Source organism: Falco peregrinus, chromosome 6 (genome assembly GCF_023634155.1).
Source record: "Falco peregrinus isolate bFalPer1 chromosome 6, bFalPer1.pri, whole genome shotgun sequence".
In the NCBI taxonomy this organism is placed as follows: Eukaryota; Metazoa; Chordata; class Aves; order Falconiformes; family Falconidae; genus Falco; species Falco peregrinus.
Genome location: NC_073726.1, coordinates 84,147,877 through 84,165,291, shown reverse-complemented (window position 1 = coordinate 84,165,291; position 17,415 = coordinate 84,147,877). Strand labels below are relative to the sequence as shown.

The following is a 17,415-nucleotide window of genomic DNA, read 5'->3' as shown; positions in this document are numbered from 1 at the left end:
GGGCAGGAGGATGTAGAAGGTAACTGCCTGCTAATTTCTGTGGCAGGATTAAAACCAAGAAATGGCTGGAATTCACATGCTAGGCTAGAAAGTATCTTCTGAAACAAAAAGAAAAACTGTGATGGCTGAGCCCACTTACATGGGACTATCCCTCTATGGGAGCTAGGAGGCAATGATTCACACAGAGCTGTGAGTAGACCAGAGGTGCCTCTTCTCTAACCCCTGAGATGATGTGAGGTTCTGTGCAGAAACCCACGCTGCAAGGAAGCAGTGGCTGTGGGTGAACGGGCACTGTGCACAAATCAGGCCAAGGATGTGGGCAAGTGTCAATAGTTGGAGTTCATAAAATGAATTCAAGTGGTTTCCTGGTGTGGGCACAGCTGAGGTGGCTTGATGACATCCTAGTAGTGTGTGGTTGGGACAGTCCCAGGGGGGGAATATGATGAGCACTGTGCATCATTTGCCTAGGGCAGAGCAGCAATAGCTCTTCCCAAGCTCACCATGACACTGTGGGCAGTCACTATCTTCTCTTGGACAGGAAAGGTTAAATGCCCTGAAAACATCTGCTAATATCTGAATGTTTTTATAGATATTAACACTCTCCTAGGTATCGTTGACCATGCTGGTATTCGGTTCCAAAGACACACCCTTCCCAGGAACCTTTAACTTCATGAGAAGAATGGGACAGGCAATGAGGAACTGGAAATGTTCAAGTTGCAATGAAGTTCTGTTGCCCTTCTCTCTCTCGGTAATAGCTGGCTGCTGAAGCAGCCGCTCTGCACTAACAAGCATGCTCTCAACCGGAATTGCTGCCATGACCCTGCTAAGACAAGCGTTATGTGCTTAGCACGGTGGAGATGACTTGCAAGTGGTTGGCAACGTACCCCGTAACTCATGCCTCTGTCCAAAACAGCACCCTGGGCCTTGAAAAATAAGGTGTTTAGTAACATGGCACCTCAAAAAACACCTTGGCTAGTTTTAAACTGTCCACAGTCTCCACCTCTAGCTCCATGGTCTCCATCTCTAGTAGATAAATCTAACATCTTGGTGATACTAGAAGTGATAAGTTTTTCTGATTTAGTTTCTGATTAGCACCTAACTTCCTTAATCTCCAGCTGAATTTCCCTTTGGTGACTTCATTGAAGTATTTTTGTCATAAGGCTACTTTTTCTAATGAACGTTGCTGATTGCCCCAATTAAAAAATGAAAACAAAAGTATGTTTCCAAAAATATGGTACTTCAAATCTGTTGGGTTTTTTCTTCATACTCTGGGGTTGTCCAGTTCTCTAAAAAGATAAATAGATGTACATAAGCACTCTCAAATTCTAGAAGCCAAATAAAGGCCTAGCTTCGCCTTTTGTTTTTTGAGATGAACGCTCAAGAAAGAAGGTTCACACATTTTTAGGCCTTTATAGTGCTGAAAGCTTTAAAACTTTAATCACACAGTCATAGCTACTGTAAAGTCACTCTGCTTTGCAACTCACACAAGAATGAAAATATGCTTTACAAGTATAAGCTGCCTTACATCAGAGCTACATTAGGGAATAACAACTGAGCAATCTGCATCAAGAAAATATCACACCTAGGCCAAATAGCGATACTAATTGCAACATGAAGTTCAAGTGCTGGCTTAATTGTAGGAAGCCTTTGTCCCACTCACTTGTGCTCAGACTCTCGTCTAGGACCAGGAGGAGCAAGAGGGTCTGTAAGAAAATCCTACCAGTCAGGGCCACACCAATAATTTCTGTTCATATAGAAGGGTCCCCTAACAAAGAAAGTTGTAGGTGAGAGAGCAAAACTGGCCTTTTAAAAACAAAGCCGGTATCAACAGACACTTTTAGAAAAGTTTGGGTTTTTATTTTGTTATAGATGGAGCAAACAGTAACACCTATCATTTAAGTCTCAGATCAATAATTCTGTTATTTGTAATGCTGATATAAGGAAAAAAAGCACATTCTTGGTCATGTTAAAAGTAAGTATACAGCCATTTCACTGGAACTTAGTAGCACCTCCACCAACAGAGATTAGAAACTTGGTAGGGAAATTACCCTTCCCCCTAAATACAGCCTCCCTATATCTCAGTTTGTATATGCTCATTAGAGACCCGCGTACCGAGTCTGGTAATTTCCTCTCCAAAGATTTGGTATGTACTCAACTTGCTCAAGCATAAGTTACCAGGACTAGGAAAAACAAAAGCAAAACCAACTCCAACCAACCAACCAACCAACAAATCCCTGTATGGATGAAACTTGCATTTCCTATGCTGGAAATGATCCTTCCCTCTCTCTGTGGTTCTCCTCCTCTTCTATTAGCTGATCCAGCAGAAAAAGAAACATTGGCTTTTTCTTCTTTTCAGAATGGCACCTCCTTAAAACGGAATATGGGCAGAGCTTACTCAGCAAACAGTTTTAACCAAGGAAGGTTTTCAGAGGGTTAATGTGTATATTTGTGTCTATGTGTAAGCATTTTCTCTTCAGCGTGTACTCAGCCACTTAGCTCTGCTGATACATTCATTAAGGGATCATTCCGGTTAACTAAAATCAAACTGTGCAGGGGGGAACTGCGTGGAAATCATGCTTTTATGTCAGCAGCATCACAGCTGAAATTGGATGAGACAACTCTTACCAACTAGGGAAGTGAGGCTGGAGGAACATTGCCCCAGTAACTGAGCGGAGTAACCCAGTTAATACACTAAAGACCACATTTTGCTTGAAACACGATGGGATATAGGTCTATGAAAACAGGACAAGCCCTGAGGAACAGCTCTTGGAGGTGTCTCTTAATGCCAGCTTCTTCTTGATAATGGTCAATAATGGAGCCTACCATACATCTAGGATGTGCCCTGTGAGGTTGGCACTGTCAGCCTGGCCTATCCAAATCAGTGTCAGTCTATTGCCCAACTGCATAAAAAATTAAAACCAGTCTTCTATTTCTCTGCAGGTACCAGCCACAGAAGTTCTGAGAGGTTAAGTTTGCATCGGTTTGAGATTCCCTGTCCTTGGCATCAGGTTGTGACCCTGACCAAATCAGTGTGGAATGTTACACCCCTTCCTTGCAGTGGGCATGCCAAAAGATAATCAAGGAATCTCAAACTGTAAACTTAAGGTTTATTTAAAAACTAAGATAACAAAACCAGAAAAAGATAACTTTATCAACAAAGAAAGCACAGAGACAGAGTAAATAAACCACCTTCAGTCGAACTTCCTCCCTTGTTAGGGATTTCCTTGTAAGCAGTGTGTGCTCTTGAGCCCTGTGACTTTCTGTGGCTTTCTGGGTTTGATGGACTTCATGTAGTTCCACAGTGGCCCTAGGGCAGCTTCCCCTTTGCTGTCATCTCTGATGCCCAGCTGCTTGGATCCGCTGCTTGCTGAAGACTCCAAACTCCCCCTAGGTCCAGCGGCTCTGAGGGAAGAGACATTTCCCTGCCCCTCACCTTCAGTAGGGGACACCTGATCACTGGGCAGCAGCTGGAATATGAAAATAAAAGGGCAGTGCTCCGTAACAACATATAGAGCACTCTCTCACCCCCTCCAGCAAACTGAGTATGAACAGATAGCCAGCCCCTCCAGCACAGCTTCTTTCTGAAGTAACAGTTTATATTCTGATTTCAGCCACTGCCGTTATCCTCTTACAACTACACATTCTTCCCTTGTTCTTGGTGATTAAAAGTCAGTGAGGGAACTACAAATATGTTTCAAGTCTTGACGAATGAGCCAGTGGGGAGTATTGCTTGTTTGAGGGACATAAAAATGTGCTTTCAAGTCAGAATGAGAGAATTTTTCCCATATGGTTCCATTTTCTCTTCCCTTGACCACAACATTTTGAGTATAAGATGTTTGAGTAAGCAAAAACTTTCATTTTTTCCCGAATGAGAAAGCATGTCATCACTGTCACTTCATCAAGAAATCCACAGAGCTTTCTCCATCCTGCAGATGAAGGAGAGAGCCATGACTGGCACCATTTTAAGTAGGAATTATTCTGCCTCAGAGGAGATGGTAAGAATGATAATCCTCAGAGTCACAAAGCCCCCAGGTCCCAAGAGCTGCTGAAACACATTGGAAGAGCTTTGGTAGTATACACTGTTTGCAGGTCACATCTCTGCTCTACCAGTGCCACCTGTTTCTGGTGTTAGTTCTAACTTTTCTGGAGACGAAAATCTTCATGCATGATTTTCTTCTTTGATCGTTGTCCAAGAAACACAGTCTGCTGGTTGTCATTCTCTGTAGGTCGCTCTCATACTTCTCACCAGCTTCTTCACAGGTAACTGTGGTTTTTATTTGACCATTTGCTGTCCAGTTGAGCCATCGTTATCACTCTCTTTTTCAGCCTTTGGTGGTCTCTATTGCTTTTTATACTGTGCCCTTCCCCAGGAGGGCCAAGTCTAAATCTAATATATTTTCCCTGACCTGCACAGGACTAGTGGTGACTTCATGCACAGAGCTGTGGTGTAGGACTATTTCCCTTTTGGTCAATTACATTTTAGCCCTCCAGAGTCTGGTGTTCAGTGTGCTTTTTTAACAGAGACAATCTTTTACAGAGTAAGATTTATACACACACACATTTTACTTTGTCCTGTTAATCCTATCTATGACACATGGCAATGAGAGCGATTGCAATTTTCTACAGTTTTCTATTTATATTTCTACAAAATATAAATATGTGTTAACCTTCACTGTGGCTGCAGGGATGCCCAGTGCATGGCAAGGCTTTGAAATGTCTCCTTGTGCACAGAGATTTGAACATATGGGTATATATTCATGTATCTATGAGACATAGGATCTGGTTTTGATCACATCTATCACCAAGACTGGACTTGTATCACCTAGCAGTGGCTGCCTGAAAGTCAGTTATCTGGTATGAGTAAGTCATCCAGACTCTTAATGTGTGAAAATCCAGGCTCTTTTAGAGGGGGATCCATTCTGTCTCAGACACCCATCTTGGGAAAGGATGTGCTAACCTTGGCAAGGTGTCCAGAGGGAGCCTGCAGGAGTCCCTTTGACTAGACAGCTAAAGATAAATAAGACAAATCATATTTGTCATTCCTACAGGAAGCTGGGGGTGACATTCTTGCCTGGACCTCTTGTTTTTACTTCTCCTGCCTTTCTGTAATATTTGCAGCTTTTTCACACATATTTTGTGTTGTTGAGGATCCATAGCAAGATGCAGTTTCTACTTTGCCATGCCCAATGACAGCGCAGCAATAATTTACGTCTCCTCCTATATTAAACCTGAACAGGGAAAGAAAGTTGGATTTAGTTTCATTCCTCACCTAGCTGAATGCAATGCAGTCAGTATCACGTCCACGAAAGGCAAAGCGGCACCTGGCCTTGCTGCTAAGCTTCATTATTGTCAGTGGAATTAGTGTTGTTTATTTGACCATTTGCTGTCCAGTTGAGCCATCGTCATCACTCTCTTTTTCAGCCTTTGGTGGTCTCTATTGCTTTTCATACTAAACTTTTCAACAGTGGCCTTGTTGGAGTCTCCCCCACCCCACCCCACCCCCCTTTTAATTGGCTTCCCTAGACCTCAACAGAAGCATATAGGCTATGCTTTCCCATCCAGAGACCTTCCTCTTGTTTGGTAGCCTCCATTCCATGGTGCTGACACCAATACACTCTCCCTTGTTCCTGCCTGGTATATCCTTCCCTTCCCCACTGAACTCCATCTGGTCAGATTCCTCCTTCCCCACCAGAACCACAGCGGTGTCCTCCCTTGCCATCCTGATGTGACACGCCTGTGTTCCCATGTGACTTACAAGCTCCCTTTGACTTGTCACAGGGATGTGCTGAAGCATCTGAATCTCAAGGAATAAGGTTGCTAGAAATTGCAGTCCCTGACCTTGCTCGTACGCCCTGTTGCTGGCTCTATTGGTTTGGGTTTTTTCCCCACTATTTCTGGACGTTGCAGCACAGTGACTTGCCAGAATAAGCTTACATGTCTTTGCTATGTTCCACATCGTTAATCCACTTCCACTTCTCGTTCTTACTGCGTTTGAGACCAAGCAAGTAGTAGTGACCTGTTGATTGTGAAGCAAGATAATCCTAGAAAGGAAACCATGATAATACGTTAAAATTACATTTCCTTCACCAGAGCCACGCAGAAAGCCAACATAGTAAGTACAATGTGCATCTCTTTCCACAGCTTCAGAAGCTGAATTTTTCCATTTTCATTTAATCTCCTCTCTCTTCCTGAGTCTCAGTAGGAATAGAATATAAATTAAATGCTATACATTTAATTGTACATTTAATTAATTTATTAATTAATAATTAATTTTTTTAAATGTTTAATTATATATTTAATGGAGCACCATTAAAGCTATACATTGTAGTTAGCCAGGTGTGACTTGATACCTGGAGACACTTTTCTTTTCTGATTGTGATGGGAAAGCCTTTTCAGTTTTTGTCAAAGCAATAGCTCTCACAAATGAGTGTCTGTTTGACTTGCTTGGTCTTGGTTTGCATGCTAAATCTCTTTAAACTATAAGTCAGCTAGGCAGAGTTTTCTTCTTCCCATGGGAGCATGCTTGGGGAGAGAAGCTTCCAGATATAAGACTTCAACCACCAAGATGCATCTTCCTGTGAAGGTGTTTGCTACCATACAGAGGTGCTTGGTGTATATGGCTAGAGGTAGACTATAGACACCCAAAGACATGTAACATGAGAAGACACAAGTGTAACCCATCAGCCTTTTGGCATACAGGTCAAGCCACCCAAGAAGCAGCCCCATGAATTTAGATCTCACCAGTTCTTCCTTGTTCTCAATGATCACCAGGTCTGAACCCATGTCAGTACATTCTTTACGGGAGGCATTCCAATCATTTTTTTTCAACTCCTGAGAAAAGAAGTAGCATTTTTTCCCATTTTTTTCCCAGGGGTGGGGGCAGCCTGCATGAGGAAAGAACAGATGTGGAAAAATCCATGTTCCCACTAACAAAAGGATCCCATTACAAAAGAAAGTTAAGAGAGTAAGTTACAACCAGAAAAGTACCTGTGTGGTCCTGCTTATAATTTTCACCAGACCACCAGGGTTCCCTGCCAGTCTCTGTAGCTAATATCAGCCCAAGAGTCACCAGGCATGAGTCAGAGAAGTAGAATCACAGATAATGTTATCCAGCTTTTTGAATCTTTGCTCAGATGATGAAGAGAAACTCAAGACAAAAAGCATTCAGTTTTCAAAAGTCTTATTTGCCTGCTACCCAATGTGGCAGTAGTGATGCTACTGAGAGAAAGAACGTTTCTCTCCATTGCCAGGCAGGGTGCTGGGTGGAACAGAGAATGGGAACTGGGGAGGATGACATGAGTCAGGGAGACAGGGACTGTGCGATACAGTTTAGTCGGTTATTCAGCAGCTCCTAAACAGCAAAAGGGAATTACATTTGGTTAAAATGCTGAGAACGGAGGGGTATTTGGAAAGCAGCACATGCACATTGATCCGTCACACTCACTACAATGCCGTGATACCAAAGGGCTTGTTATATTCATGTCTGTTCACCCGCCACAGGCTCCTCTGCACCAGCATGAGAGAGTTCTTCCCTCTGAAACTGTAAGGCAGTGCTGACCAAGCACTACTTTTAAAGAAGATGAGTATGTGAAATGTCTCTGGCTTTGAGAGCTCCTCCTATGAGTGTTCAGGGTAAAGCTATTTATTCCTGAGATGTCAGATTTTTTTTTTTTTTGGTTTGGTTTTTTTTTTTCCTTCTGAGCAAAATCTAGTTACTCCACCCCCCATCCCCAAAAGGCAATGTAACAGGCTTCTGGAAAATGTCTTTTGAATGACAGTTACCTACCTAGTGCCTCTCCAGCGGTGGCGGAGGATAATTTTGAGTTATGTGGGCTGCTCACAGTTGGATAGTCTGGAAATAAGAATACAATTTCTGCTTTGGATGGCTGACCATTTTGCCACACACTGTCAGAGCTCTCCTAGACCTCCACTGTCACCCCACACAGAAACTCTGCTCCTCACCTTTTTGCCTCTCCATTGAAAAAAAAAACCCCAAATGTAGTACCATACTACGGAGAAGTTTTCCAAATAGCCTAAATCTGAAACTTAGCAAAAAATGTTCCACACATTTTCAGAGTGGTGGTAAGTGTGGTGTACAGCATACATTTAACTACAGCAATAAGAAATAAGAGCCATTTTGAAGAGCTCAGTGCTCGAGCCAGTCTGTCCTTGGATAAGCATGCTCCCACACAGGCTGGAGCTGCGGTCACGGTCTGCTTCTACAACCCAAACAACGGGGGTGATGTATTCAGGCAGAACACACCTGTGCCTCAGCTGGAAGCTAGTCCAACAGTCCCAGACCAAAATAAGACAACAGTGTTCACTTTAGGTTTTAACTTATAGAATCATAGAATCATAGATTCATTTATGTTGAAAAAGACCTTTAAAATCATCGAGTCCAACTGTTAAGCCAGAACTGCCAAGTCCACCACTAAACCATGTCACTAAGCACCACATCTACATGTTTTTTAAACACCTCCAGGGATGGCGATTCCACCACATCCCTGGGCAACCTGTTCCAATGCTTGACCACCCTTTCAGTGATTTTTTTTTCCTAATATCCAATCTAAACCTCCCCTGGTGCAACTTGAGGCTGTTTTTTCTTGTCCTGTCGCTTGTTATCTGGGAGAAGAGACCAACCCCCACCTGCCTGCAGCCTCCCTTCAGGTAGTTGTAGAGAGTGATAAGGTCCCCCCTGAGCCTTCTCCTCTCCAGGCTGAACAACCCCAGCTCCCTCAGCTGCTCCTCATAAGACTGAAGCAGATAGCCAGGCTGAAATAGCCTTGATTTTCCTCTTCTGACACAGTGGTTGTGAGGGATTTGTGCTCCACAGGAGGCTTCAGACTCCCAGAAAAAGTGACTGTGGAAGGAGGCTTACAAATTTGCATTTATTATCTGATGACAAGCCAGACTGCATGAATTTATCACAGAGAAAAAGGAAAAAAAGAGTTTCGAGAAGGTGAAGAGTAGCTGAGGCCTCAGATGAATTAAATTTATGCTTAGTTTACTAGAGAAGCTCATGTGTTTTTTATGTATTTTTCGTGTCATCTCAGGGCTTTGGTTTTATCAGTTGATCCTGTTGAAAATAGGGAGTTCAGGGATCACTCACAGTTAACAGGCAAAAGGAGGATTAAGTTGTTCCAACTGTCTCTGTGTAGCAGTAATAAAATCTTGATATTCTCCCAGCTTCTCTGCTTAGGAAGCCTCAGCTTTAAAGACACAATTGCCCATGCCGTGACTATTATTAGTTCAACTGAGTAAGAGTTACTAAATTGTCTATAACAAAGTTTAAGGAGACATTTTTGAGGTTATTTGGAATTTAACAATGAAGGGATGAATAGTAACAGTAAATTAACATTAAAGTAAAAATTGTAGGGGTAGAATTCTTATACTTGAAACCCAAATTGATAAATTCCTTTTAAGAAATATACAAAATGAGAAAAAAGATTGAATGAAAGAAAGATCTAAGAAACTCGTACCAGAATGGCATGGAGCATGAAAGAACTGACATTGCTGAAGGCTTCATACTAAAGGCAAATGATAATAGAAGCAGAACACTAAAGGAAGAGCTTTGTTTACAAGAAGCAAACTCAAAAATAAGATGAGGTAAAAGAAGTGGAGCGGCAGTTAGATTAGGTGACACCTAACCTGTTGTAGACATTGAAAACTGGTAGTGAAAGGATGGATTACTAACCCAAAGCATCCAAACTGTAACTATCAACGAGGAAAGTGACAATCATGAGCTCTTACTTTCCTTGGCGTAGAACCATTTCCTGAGTACTTATGCATCCTTACAGGTGCAAGGCCCTGTAGTTCAGTAGGAATGACACCTTGGAAGGCGTTCAGCCCACCAGAGTATAGTCATAACTATGCTGACAAGAGGTAACTATTGTTTGAGAGATGAGCACCTGTTACAGAGAATCCATTTTTGCCTTGTACCCATCTCTGGTGAAAACAGGTTAATTTATCATAAATGTAGCATATCTTCTTCCAATATGTTTTCTGTAGCCAAATTGTTATTGACAAAAATCCTGAGGAGCATTTGTGCCCTGATTGAATACCTTGCTCAGTTTTCAGAGAATGCTGCAGAAGTTAATTATTTCCTCAAGAAACAAAGAATACTGGCAAAACAAAGGTTTTCAGGAAAGGGAATACATTTCACTAGGCACGCTTTTGCCTGTTGTAAGAAACAAAACTGACCAGCCTCTAACGTGGGGACTTTTTCTACCAACTCCATCTCACAGTCTTCATAGTCAAAATGAAGCAACTTTTAGCCCTATGACGATCATAAAGAGAATACAGAAATTATTTTTTTTTGGCTGGTAACTACAAATACCCCTAATGGCTGAAATATCCCCTCAATTATGCTATTAAATGATTCAGTGCAATATTTGACGTTGAAATAATTGACAAATATATGCTTGTCTTATACAACGTATCGCTTCTCTGCACATATCTTGTTTCAGTTTTATCTATAAGCCATCAAGGTTTCAGAAACCTAATGCCAAAAATATCCAGAAGGATTTCAGGGACCACCAGACTCCAAAGTGAGCAGTGATATAACTGTATCCCAGTTTTAATACAAAGGATTAATCAGTTCCTTCTGTAAGCCTAGACCCAGACAGTGAGTGATGAAAGGAAGTAAGTATGAAATAACGGTATTGTTTTGGGACATGATTGGTAATACTTGCTTTCCCAGAAAACAGTTACTGGGCCCAGTTCCTCTGTTTTGTAATTTTGCACAGGGTTTCCAGCACCTGAAGGGACCTAGGATTTTTCTATACTGTCCTTTCTTTCTTTATAGCATTAGCTCTAATAAATAATATTTTAAATAATACCTCACAGAGCCTGCATGATTGCCTTTTTTGTTTTGCTGGGATCGTAATGAGCTGGCATCTCCTGGTGCAAAACAGCTGTCAAACTGCCCTTTTACAAATTGCTGAAGTATGAATTGTAAAAGCCACTACAGACTTTGAAACCACAGTGCCTAGGAAGTCCTACTGATCTACATTTCTTTCCTGACAGCAGACAAGAACTAGACTTTTGGAACTGTGAGAAAAAAAGTTGCACTGTAGCACCTAAAATCAGATGCTGGCAATGTATATCACAGTTTTTACATTTACAATTCAAAGATCAAAGCTGATCAATAAATGTCTAATTTTGCAGAGACTATATTATTTACCCTGTTCCTTTTAGGGATTAGCTTCCAATACACTTGTGTAAGAGAATATGAGTCTTAGATGTCATTATAAAAAAACCCCACAACCAACCAACCAAGATGTATGTCTGAACATTGGAATACAAACGTTCTTAAAGCTCTGGTGTATAGAATTACATCCAAAGCTGTATGCAGAGATACTCATTATAAAGTCTGCATTATATTTTATAGAATATTAAAACAGATAATCATAGTGGAAATTATGAAGTTAAAGCTGAAGACCGAGAAGTTCAAGAAGCAACCGCAAGTCTGGAAGAGAGAGAAATGATTTTAGTCTTCAGGAAGTTCTCAAAAACATGATATGGAGGAACAACAGAACCATTTAATTTTAGAAGCTGAAGAAGTTTTGCATATAGCCTGAGCCTGTGGGTAGAAGCTTGAAGTACTGCTTGTAAAGATACCCTGCAGTCCTTAGTATATAATAGTACCAAATACTGGTACTAAAACTACCTAACATCACTTAAAAGTATTTATATCTGTGAAAAATTAGAAATTAATGCATACTGATAGATATGCATTACAAAAATAAACACCATTCTACTGATTCTCCTACTGGATGGAAATAATTTGCAAGACATAAATGGTAGGTCAATATTTTCTCCTGGAATATTGCCGCCTTGAAGTCTGAAATCTGTCTGAGAGATTCAGACAGCAGCATTACTGAAAATGTTTCAAAGGCCCTGAAACCTAACAAAGCAGTAATGTGTTATTTACTAATTGGAGCAACTTAACACTGAATTTTCTTGTGCTTAAGTCGTATGCTAATTTGGAACATCAAGGCTTTCTTTGCCTTTTACTGAATCCCTAGAGCAACAAGAAAAAATAAAACAGAAAAATCAGTTTGAAATTTTATGTTTTTCATGCATATATGCATTTATATGTGGTATCTTGAGGCTGGATATCAGCTCCTGGTTTAAGAAAAGAGAAAAATTCATATGAAGGAGCATTTGAAACAAAGTCAGACCTGCCTGTTCTTGGAAGAGGATCTCATGAACTGCAGGGCCATTTTTTCAATTACTAACGATAAATTTTCTCTCAAGAAAAAAGAAAATAACACTACTATAAAAATCTTAAACATTTCTGATCAGGTTCCACTGAGTAAAATTGTTGTCATTTTTATGAACAGAAATGGAAAATGCCTTCTGGCCTGCTGAGCTCTTGTATGATGGAGTGATATCGAAAGGTGACACTTTAGTTCATTTAAACAAGCTGTTTGTCAGCAATGGTTTATTTGGCAAAACAAGATTGTATGGAAAACACATGTAAAATTAAAACTTAGAAATAAAACAGTCAAAATGGTAAAAGTTTTCATTTTGAGTACAAGTGAGAACTGTACGCTATTGAAATAATAAATTAATTGAGTTTCTCAAGTTTGATCTAGATCTCAAGTTTCTTAGGAGTATATTTTCAGTTCACTGAGGCAGTACTGAACCCAACAAAATAACAATAACTGAAGCCAGACCTGAATCAAAGTCTATGACTCCTCATTTGACTCCTGCTCTATTAAATGCTGGTAATTTCACCTTGTTATGTTGTGTTGTTCTGGGTTTTTTGGTTTTCTTTTCTTAATTTTACCCTTCCTGTGGTATTTTACATTTTATAAAGGTCAGAGGACTATCAGACATCTGTCCTTTACTCTTTGCCTTGAAAAATACCATCAATTACTTCCCACAACCCTATTTTTTAAGTTCTGTGGATCAAAGGTTTTGGTCTGTTTTCACAAAGAGCTTCTCCGTGTGCATCTCTGCATAGCTGGCAAACTCTGGGACTTGAGAGTGATCGATTGTGGAAACCTCTTAAGCTTGTTCAGCTGTCAGAGGATGAAAAGAAACACGCAACCACATCCAAAATTTAAAAATGATACCTTGAAAATATTCGAGGGGAAGTACCACACGGCTCTAATAAAATCTGTTTTAGTCTAATGGAGATAAGAATGCTTTCTTTCTAAAAAAATACCTTTTAATGTAGTTCAAAGACTGTTATGAACTCAGTGATATATATGCAGAGAAGCCTAGTACCAGGCTTTTGTCTGAGTAATGTGCAAACAAATTCCTTTAAGTTGTGTCTTAGCTACGTCTTTCAAATGAGCTTTTTTGCATATTTATTTGAAAAATATATGAATATAAGTTTTGGTGTTATAGACATCTTGGTGACATGATACAAAATCATCACCTTGGAATATTCTCATGCATAGCAATCATAGTAGCATTATCTAATCTTGTCTTGTTTCTTAAAAATATTTGTATAATGAATTATTTATTATTTGAACACTCAGTCTTTTAATTGGTTTTGGCTTTTTTTTTTTTTTCTTTTGGAATTTTAAACTTTCAGGCCATTTGACTCTTTTATGGATTTCCTCTTACACCCATGGTTGGCTGAAAACTCCTGTCCTGTGCCTACAAACTAGCTTTCTGTTGTTACTGGGTTGGGATGTCATGACTTAGGTCTCAGTGAGTGGGTGAGAGTCACAAATTAATTGCAGTTATTACATTTTCAGCAGTACTTACAAATGAGCACCAGACACACCACTAAGACCAGTAGGAGGATTACCACAGCAACCAATACAGCAACACATGTTCTGGAGCAACGTCTTTTACCTACAGATAGGTGGAAAAAAATAAAGATTAGGGGAACAGCTGGAAAAGGAACACTTCATCTTCATTCAAGAACTGGAAGACATATGGCCCAAATGAAAAAATGGATATACTGTCAAATTTTAAGAGACATTAAGTGTGAGATAGCTGGGTTACTAATGCTGTTTTGTAATCCCATTCTTAAAGCTATCTTTGTACCCAGGGACTAGAAAGTAACGGATCTAATGTGAATTAAAACTAAAAATTTAAAAAAGTTCTAGAGGACATCTGCAAACTTTGGTCTGCTGTTCTGACCATACAGTCACAGAATCATTTAGGATGGAAGCAACCTTTTCAGATCACTTTGTCCAACTCCCCCGCTCAAGCAGTGTCAGCTAAAGCAGGTTGTCCAGGACCATGCACAGTCAGGTTTTGAATATCTCCTGGAATGAAGACTCTATGTTAGGAATTATTCAGAAGGAAAATGAACAAAAATAATGGATTTTTTTCTGCCACGTGGTTTTCTATATCCATGATTCCCTTCTACCTTCAATGACGCATTCAGTTCTACTACCCCTATTTCAAAAAGCATATAGGAAAAGGTTCAGGGAAGGGTGTGTGCTGTGTGTAGAGCCAAAGGGAGGTTGGGCAACTTTGTAGAAGAGAAATCCACTGAGGATACGTGAATAGAAACACATTTGTCTCAGTAAGTCCCTGTGTAGATGCATACACATGGAGCATTATGGGAAGGTATCGTACATGCCTACCCTCTTTTTATTCATCTCTACTTGTTCACTTATGCCTGCACTTGGAGACAGGAGGCTGGGCTAGGTGGTTTGATGATCTGGCCCAAAATATCCTTGTGTTCCTATACCAGTGAAGCCAAAGTGTTTTAGCTGTATATAATGCAACATGCCAACGGCCCCCTGCACTGGCTATGAAGCTGAGAACTGTATCATCGCTCTTCCTGCAGTTTTATATCACTGCATTTTTGGGTAATAAGGAACGGTCTTCTGTGCTCTCATTGTTTAAATTCATATCAGTTTAAGCAGACAGCTGAAAACTCACCAGATGATGTGTAGCTAGCTACAGCATTCGTGTCTAGGGATTGCACTTTCACTTCTGCATATGTAGAACCTAAAACCAGACAAAAATAACAGAGAACAGAGAAAGCTGAGAAACAACTTAAATGGAACAAAAATGACTGAAATGCTAAATACATGACAGCAACTGATTTATGTTACAGTGTTTAACCATGTCCAAATAATATTTTTTTCCATCGCATTCACACCTTAAAGGACTTGCTGTAGGCAGAAACAGACCTTGTTTCTCTTCAGTGCAGAGAATAACAGAGGAGGCATGGGCATGGGCATATGCGTTTTAAACCTAAACAAAAATGATGAGAAATGTGTAAAGTTGTTTGATTTATTCAGTCCATATCCATATGTCAGTGCAGAGAAAGGCTGCAACATCAAAGCAATCCTGAAAACTGCAGATCATGCTAAATTTGAAGAAGTTACTAGCTAATGATAACATGATGAGAAAACTGAAAACTATTCTAACATCTGGAGATAATAAATACAAATGAACATGGAAGAAAACGCGGGGAAGAAAGGAAGGGCAAGGACACATAAAAAAGGGGTAGAAAGTAAGAAATACGATGTTGCAGTTTTATAAAACATTCAAAGTCATCCTGATACACAGCACTGAGCCCCTTTGTTTTTACCACCATACAGAGTTAATGTCTTCTATGAGTTTAAGTGCATTCTTCTGGCTTATGGAATTAATTTCATTCCTTTGTGAACACTGCATTTAATCTAGGGAATCCACTATCAAAGAGAAAATAGCAAACTCAAGGAAAAAACCAAGACAGAAGTCAGTGTTTGAGCTCTTTTCTGTAAGATATGTGTAATCAATGGGAAATACTGTGCATAAATTAAGTGAACATATAGAAGAGTTGATAGGGGTTTTCCAGAAAGGCACAAATAGAGGAATGTAGGAATATTATTAAAACTAAAACCTGCAAGCTGGAGTACATGGATTAAATTAGAAGGAAAATGGAACCTTTAATCAGTTGACATCTGTTGTGGGTGCCTGTCAATTTAGCCATGAAGTAATCTGTCAAAAGAGGTGATAGAAACAATGTTTCTTGGGGCATTAGAAACTCCAGCCTTCTGAAAATAGATGCCCAGGGATCACACTTTATGCAAAAGACAAGAATAGGATGCAAAGAAATAGAAATTACTGTTTCTGTTGAAGAGGTAGTAAGGTTAAAAAGAAAGGGAAGAAAAAAGAATATGAAATACAGAGACAAAGTGTATGAAGTCTGTTATTTTATGATGCAATTTTAAGTGATGTAGCAATACCAGCGCAAAAGTTTATGCAATGATTCTCAGTCCATTAAAGAAAGGAAATTTTACTTTAGAATTTTGCAGTCATTTATACTAAATCAAACTAAAACTGTCCATGAAACATTTTATGCTTAATTTCTTAAATAGGTAGTTTGTACAGGCTATACAAGCCAGTAGGAAGAAAACCCAAAGCAATGCCTACTACGCTCAGCAAACACAAACGGGCTACGCATGAGACTGCTTCAAACAACAGAAATGTCAGGCACTGGATCTCCTGGTTGGTTTGCTGCAGGCATCAGTCTGCTGCATGAGAACATGACTGGTTCAGGACCAGTTGATGTTCAGGTGTGGAATGATCTCCTAAATTGATAGAAACTACCCTTAATTTTACAGAAGAAACTCTCCCTCACACTTGCACCTTATCGAATGAAAAGTAGACCTTATAACAATCCCCTTTTCTTGGTAAAAAACCTACATGAACACCCCATCTGCGCATTTTTCACAGCACTGCCCCTCACATTTCATTTTCCTCTTCAGGGCTTCGGTGATCTTTCAAATACATGTGACAGAGGCTGAAGAATACAAAGAAAGCTCAGTGGAGATCAATCGACTCACCTTGGACGTCAGTGACCTTATATAGACTGGGCCTGGTTGGTTCAGTCAAATTCAAGTCAGCGTAAAGGAGATTTTCTGACATTCTTGCTCCCCCTTCTCCTGTCTTTCTCTCACTGCTGTTTTTAAAATCTACTCTGGACTGACGATGACACAGAGCTCCTTCCCCTCTAACCTTCAGCAGAAAGTTCTTTCCTCTTTCGGTCTTATACAAACCCATAGTGAGAAGGGAAGCCTAATGCTGATTGTTTTTTTTATAGTAGTGTGTTAAGTGCAAGGGTGTAACCTTGATGTAGTCACCTTTGTCAGGAGGTTTTTCTAGCGTCAGTAGTATTTTGAGTTTCAAAATCTTGACACCCTGCCCCTCTCCTGTCCCCCTCCCCCTCCCCCAGCCCTTTGTACTTCGAAAAGACCAGATTTCTTAAATGCAATGGAAAGAAGAAGAGTACAGACATTTGGAAATCAGCCCCAGGAAGCAGAGCGAAGCTTTCAGGGTGGACCCACAGCACATCACGGGGAGCATCCCTGTGGAGTCCAGAAGGCAGGGCTTTCAAAAGCAGGTGTGTGAAATCATGATACATTTGCCTCTGATCCATACAGAAGTGCACTCAACGCTGCTGACACAGGACCCTGCCACACCTCGGGGCTTGCTGGTGTGTCT

General features: G+C 40.3%; 1 protein-coding gene across 2 annotated transcripts; it reads right to left on the bottom strand.

The window, feature by feature from the left end:
* Nucleotides 1-3,087: 3,087 nt before the first annotated feature.
* Nucleotides 3,088-16,989, bottom strand: LOC106112320 (C-type lectin domain family 5 member A-like). 2 transcript variants are annotated; one of them, XM_013297020.3, is made up of 7 exons: nt 16,758-16,989; nt 14,860-14,928; nt 13,726-13,815; nt 7,787-7,852; nt 6,742-6,884; nt 5,935-6,041; nt 3,088-5,228 (listed from the first exon to the last, which is right to left on the bottom strand). In XM_013297020.3, exons 1-7 carry the CDS (start codon nt 16,972-16,974, stop codon nt 5,087-5,089), a joined length of 834 nt encoding a protein of 277 aa, XP_013152474.2. In that variant the 5' UTR covers nt 16,975-16,989; the 3' UTR covers nt 3,088-5,086. The 2 variants fall into 2 exon arrangements, with proteins under 2 accessions (XP_013152474.2, XP_055665375.1); XM_055809400.1 differs by lacking the exon at nt 13,726-13,815.
* Between the last annotated feature and the right edge of the window lie 426 nt (nt 16,990-17,415).

Coding starts and splice junctions, on each gene's coding strand:
- LOC106112320 (XM_013297020.3), bottom strand. CDS start 16,974: ATGGGTTTGTATAAGACCGAAAGAGGAAAGAACTTTCTGCTGAAGGTT. Junction 13,816..14,859: donor AGCTAGCTACACATCATCTG/GTGAGTTTTCAG, acceptor ACCTATCTGTAG/GTAAAAGACGTTGCTCCAGA. Junction 6,885..7,786: donor CACCGCTGGAGAGGCACTAG/GTAGGTAACTGT, acceptor TTCCTCATGCAG/GCTGCCCCCACCCCTGGGAA.